The 10232-nt window shown below is 42.6% G+C and overlaps 1 protein-coding gene across 1 annotated transcript in view; it reads right to left on the bottom strand.

Moving 5' to 3' along the window:
- Window positions 1–3309: 3309 nt before the first annotated feature.
- Window positions 3310–10232, bottom strand: part of SLC2A13 (solute carrier family 2 member 13) — a 144568-nt gene continuing 137645 nt past the window's right edge. Inside the window, exon 10 of the mRNA XM_030238581.2 lies at window positions 3310–9647. Coding sequence (XP_030094441.2) covers window positions 9421–9647 — 227 coding nt within the window. The 3' untranslated portion in view covers window positions 3310–9420. The remainder of the gene's footprint in view (window positions 9648–10232) is intronic.

The raw sequence follows: 10232 nt of genomic DNA, 5'->3' as shown, positions 1-10232 counted from the left end.
ACCAATTTCATGGCAGTGTTTACTCCAAGGCACCACTTCCCAGTGGGGACCAGGCCACCTGCTGCAGGCCACAACTGCCCCTTTAGGGATGGAGAAGTCATCTGGCACTTGCAGGACAGCTCCTTGTGTGACTGCCAAGAGCCTCCCCTTTGCAACTACAGTTATGCTGAGTGACCCTGAGTGAAGGCTTCAGGTGGAAAATGTGTATGTGTGATTTGGTGACAGGTGGATGGGGACATGGGGTCTCACCAGCCTCAGCTGTGGAAATGGTTTTGAGAAGGAAAAGCTGCAGGGCTGGGAAGGCTGAAAATGCCACATGTAAAGGAGAAGGGCAGGATGTGCCAGCAGAGCAGGGGTTTGGCTCACCCTGCTCCTGACCCTGTTCCTGTGCTTTGTCACCATGCACAAACTGGTGGATGCAGCTGAGAGAGCTAGCCGTGGAAATAGGGACTAATTCTCTCTATATATGCAGTTTTGATAGATTAGGCAATTAACAAAGTGCACTGCAGCACTCAAGAAGTGTAAAAAAAATTAAAAATTGAAGACTAAGCCTATGAATCTGAGTCCTGGGAAAAAAAAACCCTGTTTTTTAGAGAGAGATTTAGATCTTGAATCAGCTGCATCCTCAGCCCAGTGCTGCCTTCTGACTTTGCCCCCCTGTGCCCAGGACAGCTTGACACTGTCCCCTGACATCATGCAGTAGTGTGGCAGAGACACTATGGACACACGTCCCCACACTCACACTTCACTAACCATCCTCCATACCTTTATGCCCTTCCTTCCTCCAACCTCTGCTCAGGATTTGCTTTGTGTTTTTTCCTGCTCATGTTGCCGTGGCAACCTGATCCAGTCTCAATTCCAATATCACCTTGATTATGAAGTTTAGCTAATCCAGCCCCCTCTGCCCTCAAACTACTCCTGTATCTCAAACCAGCTCCCTGACAGACCCCCAAACTCTCACTGTTCCTTCAGGCATGGATCTTCCCCACCTCTCCAGCCCCCTTTCTCCACCTTTAATCATTTGCAAGTAACTCTCTTTCCAATGGGGATGGACACTGCAGTGATTCACTGCTTTTGTGAAAGTGGGGGGGGGCTTTGTTTTCCCTTCTCACACCTGAGTCCCCTCAAGGGATCTGCTCCCTTGGCATCAGTGCACTGCAGCTTCCACACTCCTTAACTGAGCATAACTCCTGCATCTTTGTGAGGATCTCTGTGTTCTGATCTTCTGAAGAATGATCCACAGAACAGGGTTGCTTTTGAAGCCTTTCATTTCCCTGCCATTTTCTACCTGCAATAAAAGGCACCTAAGTCCCCCCTGTGTGGTGCCAGTGTTAATGTATTACAAGACTGTGGGCAGGTCATTTTGGATGTGTGCTTCTCTTTCTTCCTTCACACAATACATCTCACTGCTCTGTGTATGACCTCCTGCTTTTCTGTTAGGCATTAAGGATTCTATCTGAGCTTTCATGGGATATCACAGCACCCAAAATCTGAGTGTGCTAGCTAAGGCAAAGGTTTCACAAATCAGAAAAACAGATGGATCCTTGTATCCTCTTGAAACCCAGATCCCAATATCTCCTATAAAAGTATCCAACCAAATTAAACTCACACAACCCTGCAGATTTTTCTGTCAAAATCAACATGCAGAAAATATTCCTGGTAGTTCTGCAGTTAAGTCTCAAAAGGCAAAAGCTTTCTAAACTTCAGGACTATGCAGACCTTCTCAATCACACACACATGCAGGTATGGGGTAGGTAACACATGTTAAACAAGGGAGTGAAAACCTGCCCTGGAGACCAGCTAACAAACAGCCCTAGGATGAGACTGTGGAACTGCTGATGCAATTGTGTGTGACTGGTTCCCACGGAGTTCAGCTGGTTGCTTGATGGGCTGAATATGTTAGACTGTCCATCAGGAGAAGAGTTGAGATGCCATTCATTTTGGGTCAAGTGGAAGTGAAATGCAGCAGTTGAAGTGCCCAAGTATGTTTGTGCAGGGAGCTCTGTGTGGGTGAGGGGTGAACTGGAGGGACACCAGCTCAGGGGACAACTGACAGCAGATCTCTTTAACCAGTCCAGAGCAACTCAGCAGGTGACCACTGAGATTAGAAAAAAAGGACTTTTTTTTTTTTTTTTAAGCTTACCTTTAAGCTCCCCACTTCTTCCCACAAACTGTAGGAGCCTTGAAAGAAGCACTTAGTGCCTTGCACAAAGCAAAGGCCACATGGCACCCTATGGGTGACTTTAGTTCAGATGGAGCATCACCCAGTCCTGACCCTGAAAATGCTCACAAAGATTTGGAGCAACTGCTGTAACTGCCTGCAGTTCAGTTCTACACTGAGAATGCATTTGGCAAAAATCAATCCATCAGTAGTTGCTTTGTAATAGCTGGAGCACAGAGAAATGGCAATGGAGCATAGAGAAGGCAAAAAATTGAGTCTTTAACATAGAGCCAGCAGATTTTCATTATCCCACAAAGCTGCCATGTAGTTTTGGTAACAAGTAATATGAACTGGAGTCACTCATCACCTTTATAAGCACTATCAGCCAGAAACCTAGAAACAGAAGCTGTCAGTGCACAGTGCTGAGCTGCCTCACTACCCTCTTGGAGATATGCACTGCCACAGATACAGGATTGCCCTGCAGTCTTCTCCCCATTGGCTGTGATCTCTCTGCATCCTGGACCAAAAGGCTACAGCTCTTTCAGAGCCAGCTCTGGATCTCACCAGGATTCAGTTGTGGTATCTGTGGTGGGTGGATGTAACAGAACCATCTTCCATTTGTTTTCCTGGGTGCGATTCTTCTCTCGCACTGGGGAGTGCAACCAGGGCAGCCCCAGCACAGCACAGTCACGGTCATGCTGCTTTCTTTCAGCCATCAAAGTGTTTCCAGCAATTTTCTTAATAAAACACACAGAATTAGGACAGCTCCCCATTAGAAAACAGCAACTCCTGCTCTTTTCCCAGTCCATAATCAAGTCTGACAGTGTAAATTGCTGTAAGGAAACCAGTCTGCTTGGGCAGAGGACATTGCAAACCCATGGTGGGACATTGGGACAGCTGGCAGCTCTGCATAGCTGCATTCAGCTCTTCACACAAATCCTCCGGAAAGGAAGGGACACTTACCTGGTGTCACAGAACCATTCTCTGATTTGAAAAACATCATATTAAGATGATATTCAAAGCTAATCTTACCCTTCCCTTATTTCAGGCAAACCTGTGGCCTATCTAAGCTCATTTTGCTGAGCAATGTGAAGCTGCCACTCTAAAAGGTGACCCAAATACTCAAGAAAATGAAACCTTGAGAAGAATTCTGTAATTAAGTATCTCACCTTTTATTTTGTTCATTTACACTTCTGGCACTGACAATTCTTTGAAGATATTTATTTTTATGTAAAGACCAAACTTCATTAAAGCAATCATAAGTCAATTAAATAATTTTACATCACTTAAGTTTCAGAAAATGTACAACACTTTCATACATTATAGGCTTGACCGGTTGGAAATGGAAATGGCACATTTTCGACATGGTTAAGAAATGACTTGGACAACCCAGCAAATTGTTTTGCCAAAACCTGTTTTGTACTGAATACCATAACCTGTGCCCAGGGATTACAGTGTGCCTGATGGCACCATGTGCACATTATTCAGCATGGAATTACTACTGTCAGTTTGGTCCCCAATAACGTCTCAGATATTCTAGATGGCATTTGTCCCACACAGAGCCGGTTAAGCGTTTTGTAGAGGAGCGAGATTCACAATGGAAAGCAGAGACATGACTCGTGCCACTTCCCAGGGACGTCCCGGACCAGCAGGACACTGAGCACATGGAGAATACCAAGCACATGGATAATCCCATCAGTTTCACAGGGACTGTAGGAACACTGGAAATCAAACAGATGGCAGGCGTGCACTAGGCAGGGCCCGCAGTGCAACGCAGCATCCCAGCACCATGAAATCACCTCGTTTCACACCTGCTGAGCATCCATGAAGTTTCTCCTGCAGAAGTCACGATGATGGTCATACATTCAGTCCTCTCCAAAGTCTGTGTAATGTTTAAGGCAGCAAGAGAATTTGCCTTTATTTTAACACTTCAGAAACAGATGGTTCCTTTAGAAATAGGTGGACAATATTCATAATTCATCAGTATGCTCCTTATTTATATAAATGTCATGAAAGGCCAAAGCAAATTCTGACAAAACTTTTCTCAACAAAATCAAGGAGAGTAACTGAACTGGAGTTGAAGCTTTAAAATTACGTGTGCCAGATCATTCACATGTAACATACTGTCTGGGGACAATGTGAAAAAGCAGGGATTTAGATGAAGTCTGTATTGTTGAGGCCTGACTCTTGTCAAACTTCCCCTGGCATGAGTGAGCTCTACTGAAGCCAACAAGTGAGCACCTCTGATGAGAGGTGTAAGATTAAAAACATGCCACAGTTCACACTAACAGGTCATTGTGGCTAAAGTATATTCTCATATACAGAACTCTGCAACACTATTAACACCCATTTACAAAACACTACAGTGATGGTTATTGGCACATAAAAAACTCTTTCTCTATATGAAAACATACACAAAATAGATAAGAACTGCCTTTTTTTGTTCAGACTTTTAAAATCTATATATAGTTGCCTTTGAGGAATTTTAACCCCCAGTATCACAAACAACAATATTTCTTTAACAATGTTCACCTAGAATTTTACTGTGCTGACATTTGAAACACTGCCACAATCTAGACCACTGTGGATTATGCTTAACTGTACTGTACACAAGGTGATGAAGATTGATAGAAAACCACTAAGATTTTTGCACAAAAGTATGACTTGTTAAAATCCAGAGAACAATTGAGTCACTTTATAGGCAGCAGCTACATGTAAGCTGTAAATGTTACCCGCAATAGAAACACGTTTTGCCATAAAGCACATATTGTGGCATTATCTGCTTCTGGCCTGGTACACAAAGCTTGATTCTCTTCCCAATGCAGAGGAATGGGTTTGGTTAGCTTGATTCTCTCAGAAAAAAAGTACTCTTTAAAGTGCTTTGCAGAACTGTCTCTTCTGCCTCGATTTCTACCCCCAGATCATTCTCTGCTGTAAAGGTTCTGCCTCTTCTGCAGTAGTGACGTTCAGCCAACAAAGCCAACAATGCAAGTAAAATTTCAAAATCACCATGTTAGAAGAGCATCACCAAGAAGTAGAAAGCTGGGTAAAAAGTGGAGAAGTACAGGGTCTGTCTTTTCCTTGCCTCAGGACTGCATGGCCTAAGGCAAGACCGTTGCTTAGGGCCTGTAGCAGCCCCTGAAGGTCAAAACTTCTCCCCAGTGCTCAGCCCAAGTGATTAAAAATGGCCAAAGAGATTTCACCAAGGAAAAATGTACAACTTTGCTGTACAATTCCACTGCCACGTCCTCACCTCCACACAGGCATGGGCGAGCAGCACTAGAGTGCTTCTTGCACTGACAGCCCCTCCATTCCTATCCACAGGGCCAAGCACAGTCCCTCACCCCATCATCCTCACCCCACAAGGGAGACAAGCAGAGACTGCTCCTGCTGGCTACAACACCCATATCTACTGAAACATGACTTTGTGGTCCTTTTGATGCATCATTTCCTTCTCCCCTCCCAACCCTAACTCCTACACCAGTGAAATGTGGCATTATCAACCCATCCCAAAATAAGTTAGTGTTGGAGCAATGGTCCTTTGTGATTTACCCTTTCTTGCCCCACCATTTCTGCCAGCATTGTCACTGCACCTCCCAAGGAAACGTCCACAAGAGTGACCAATCCAAGGTGCCCACACAGCACCAGCCCCAATGAAACTCCAGCCCTCCAAATGACTCCCAGGCCTTGCTTTGACTCTATTTTCAAAACAGATTTGGTTCTCGTGTTAAAAGATTCTTTTGATCAACAAAGTGACAATGGGAAGAAAAAAAGGGCCAAATTATCTGAAATTACTCAGCATGGTGAACAAACTACTGTATGCAAATTAACATGAATTTAATTTTAAAATATTAAAAATGCATCAGGACTTGTTTCTTTTATAGTTGGTGTTAGCTCACAACATGTAGAGTTGTTGGATAATTCAGAATTAAAATATTTCAAATTGTTGTGTATAACTAATATGCCCAATTCTACCAGCAGTATTACTCTCACACTCCCGATGCACAGAATACCTGAATTAAGTGTGCAGTCCTTGTGAAGAAACAATTTCACATCTTCTTCAAAAAGCTTTCAATAAAAGAATATTGTGCTTAGACATATTATTTATGCTACTTTATAAATGAAATTCATGTAATAAATTATTCAGTTACACTGCATTTTTATTCTCTTATCTGGAATGTTACTAAGTCTACCTTTAGCAAAAATCTCTTAAAACTTAAAATACTCATAAATATTAAAAATATTTGCAAAATAGAAACACATTTCTAATTTTCTTCATAAACTCTAAATGTTCATAGATTCTAAAAATAAAACCCTACAGCATAAGATTAATTTGAAGTATCTGATCTCATTTTCAATACACATGATGCTTGGTTCAGTGTTTGTAAGGTATGGAATGCTTTCTAGGTGTGAAGAAACCCTAAAAGGAAGACTTAAACCCCGCTCTCCATAGGCACAGAACAGGGGGGGACAATAAAGAAGCCAATGTATTTTTTACCCTCATGGCCAGCAGCAGTGAGGAATAAAATACATGTTTCAATTGGTGTGTCTTGGGAGAAAGGACAGGGGATACAAACCTTCAGAAAACAGTTTTCAGTAAGACTGAACCTGTGTGAGAAAACGAGCCCAGTGCTGAGCGCGACTGAGCGCCCCTTTGGGAAGGTCCGTGAAACAAGGCTGGCAGAGAGATGGGATGCTGCTGCTAAAAAGCCCCAGCACGGCCTGCAAAACAGAAGAGGCTGCTGACCCTGTGACAGTGACCTTTCAGTCACTTCAGTTCTGTCCAATCCCTGCACCTTCCCTCTCCCTGTGGACACAAGTGAGCTCAGCGCTGACCTGGGGCCAGCGCTGGGATGTTGGCTCCCACCTCGCTCCCACTCCAGACACCCCAAGCAAGGGAATGTTCACAGGTGTGAAGGTGAATGTGGGCTTGTGCTTTTTGGGGCCATCAGAACCCTAAGTCCCCATCCCCAGAAGCCACAAAATACCCACTTAAACCACTTAAGCACCGATTGGCTTTTACACACCTATTCACACTCTGCTCTAGGTAACCAAACTGCTTCCAATTTGGGCCTTCAAACACCATTTTTTGTTTTCAGAAATCAGTTAATTTCTCTTTGAAACAATTCTGTTCTTCTCTCTGTACCAAGTACCTCTTTTTCTCATTTCAGGTGTTGCGCCTTCAGTGAAGGCTTCAAAGAGGTGACAGCCGAAGGGAGACATGCCACAGCAGGGGCATTTGTAGGGAGGTCTGAGGACCTCAGCATTTGCACTAGGTAGATCTGGAGATCTCAGCATTTTCTACAGCTGGTGCTTTCAAGCATAAAAATATTGTGCGCTTAAAAGGGAGGCAAGATGGAAGGCATGAAAATCCAGCCCTCTCACCGCACAGGTCGAGCTGCTCTTTGCAAATAGTCAGTTGGAATTCCCTCTGTCTACTATGTTTTTCCCTTTTAGCCCCAGTCAAGTCACAGGAGGATTCCTTAAAATGCTTTCTTTCCAAAAATACTTCTCTGATTAAGAAAAAAAGAAAAAAGAAAAAAAAAAGAAAGAAAAAAACCAAAATACACCCAATCCTGAGGGTCAAGAATTGGAGAATAAGAACTCCCCCCCACAGAAGATTAGATAACATAATGTCAGACTTCTTTACAACAACAAAACCCCATGTTATCCAATAAAAATAATTTAGTAACAACTGTCCAGGCTTGGTTTTGATAGCAATCCAACATTAAAAACATTTTTCAGCCCAAAAAAACCCCACAAACCAAATCTATAAAAGCTAATGCACCTAATGACTTCTTTAATCTTTACACAGTGAAAAATAAATGTTGTTTTTACCAAATAAATGGGTGTCAGCCCATGGGAATTTTCCAATATTCTTTCATGAAGCAAATGTTTCAAAGATAAGAATTTGAATTGTTGATGTTTTCAAACTCATATCTTTGAAGACTTAAAGCAGTAAGGACAGGACAAAGAAAAAACAAATAATATTTTTATGTAGCTGCATAAAATTCAATTTGCCAAGGCAAGCAATCACAGCAGGTGAATAAAATACCATTCACATTTTCATTACCAAGCTAAAGGCAGCCAAGTTAGTTTTGCGCCTGACATTTTCTTGACAAGTTTGCAATGCTTCAGTAAGGCAATTAATATGAGATGCAGGCTTCTGCCCATGGCTAATATTTCTCTTTAGATTCAGCAAGACACCAATTGGCTATGGAAATTTGAAGAAAAATGTGCTGGAGTCATTTACTCGGCACATATGGAGATAAACTGAAGGCAAAAATTATTCACAAGCAAAAGGCGCAGGAGGGATGACCACTGTGCATTTAGCAGCAAAAACCCTCTCCCCTCCTTCTATTTCTTCTAATGGTATTTTTCTGTTCAAAACTAGGCACAAACCAATATGTTCAAATGCTAAAAAGGAAAACAAACATTTTTTTTTTTAAAACTGAAGCCTCTGTGTTGTACCTAGCAATATATACCAGTACATTTGTACGTGTGGCCACGTAGTGAACTCTGTTTTCCTGCTGTTAGTAATCAATTTTGGCAGTTTTTTCTCACAAACATAAACTCCCAACTGCAGCATGTACTCAGGAGCAGCAGTGAGTGGATAACCCGGTGTAGCACAGACACACACCACCCTAGTGAACCCCCATCCAGGTGAGTATGGCTCTCTACTTGCTAGCTCAAATAAATAATGGAAATTCTCTCTCTTTGGGTAAATTTGGGAAATGTCCCTCTGATAGATACAGCCCATCAGTTAAACCTTTGAAATGGTTACTATTACAGCAGCTTATGTATTCATCCTTTGTCATACTGCACAGCAGAGCTTCTTCCTTGGCTCCTATGGGATGGGGATCCAACAGCTGTCAGCTGCTTTCTCATCAGCCACTTGATTATTTTAGGTTTTGTCAGTATTGGAGATAAGGACAGCCCCTGACCATCTAGGATTGCCTTCTGTATTCATCTGGTACAGTGCACCCTATTAAACCTCTGGGGATGGAGCAGTGTCACACACACTTGGTAAAGTCACATAATTGTGGAATTCAATCTCTTTTGGAAGCCATTGCTTTCAGTTATCAAGAAAACGCTAGCATATTGAATTTCCTCCCAAATGGAGCATTTTTGAACATGAAGGCATTTTTAAATACACAGTAGAAAGGAGAACCAGACCAGAAGCAGGGCAGTGAGGTCATCAGAGAGCTGCTTTTCCCCCAGAAGGCTTTTAAATGATTAAATACATCAGCAGCTGAAAATTATTCCACATCAGAAGCATCATTGTCAGAAAGATGGTAATTACTTCCCTTCACCCGAATATACTCGATATACCTCCCTTCATCAGAATCTGACATACCACATGTACATAGCCTGTTTTCAAACAGAGATTCAATTTCCTCCAGTTTTTTCCCTTTAGTCTCAGGAAGGCAGCCATAGATGAAAACCAGTCCCAAGGCAGCAAACCCTGCGTAGAGGAAGAAGGCTCCTGCAATGTAAAACCATTGTCACAGTCAGTTACAGAGGTCCCCATCCCTCCTCTGTGCCAGAGCAGGGGAGTGACAGAAGCAGCAGGCTGTGGCTTCAACAGAGAGTGTGAAAGCAAAGGCTGGAGTGGCAGGTTACAACAATGAGCTGTGGGTGTAGGAGAAGGACTCTTCACTGCCTCATTCCTCACCAAAGTAAATTGACAAAGGCAATTTCAATTCATGTGAAAGATAACACATATCCTTTCTGGGCAAGTCACTCTGCTCTTAAAATAAACAGCAATTAGACAGTCACATGTCCAAATTAAAAAAGAAAAAGCAGATGTGAAAGGAAAGAGCTTTCTTGGTTTGCCTTGACAATGAAGGACACATTAAGTCAAGTCCTCAAAATGAAAAGCTCTAGCAAAAGAAATGAGTCAGGATTAAAATAATGTTTGTGACTTTTACACCTAATTATTATTTAAAAGTGTGTTGTGGTGACAATTAATACTGAGAAAGAGCTTGTTCCTGCCCACAATCCACCATACCTAGAGGGGCAGAGCAGGTAGCAAAGGACCAACAAACATTTACCTAGAGTTGCTTCACTG

This window comes from Serinus canaria, chromosome 1A (genome assembly GCF_022539315.1).
Source record: "Serinus canaria isolate serCan28SL12 chromosome 1A, serCan2020, whole genome shotgun sequence".
NCBI classification, from domain to species: Eukaryota; Metazoa; Chordata; class Aves; order Passeriformes; family Fringillidae; genus Serinus; species Serinus canaria.
The sequence above is the reverse complement of the archived record's forward strand: the minus strand, read 5'-3'. Positions and strand labels throughout refer to the sequence as shown.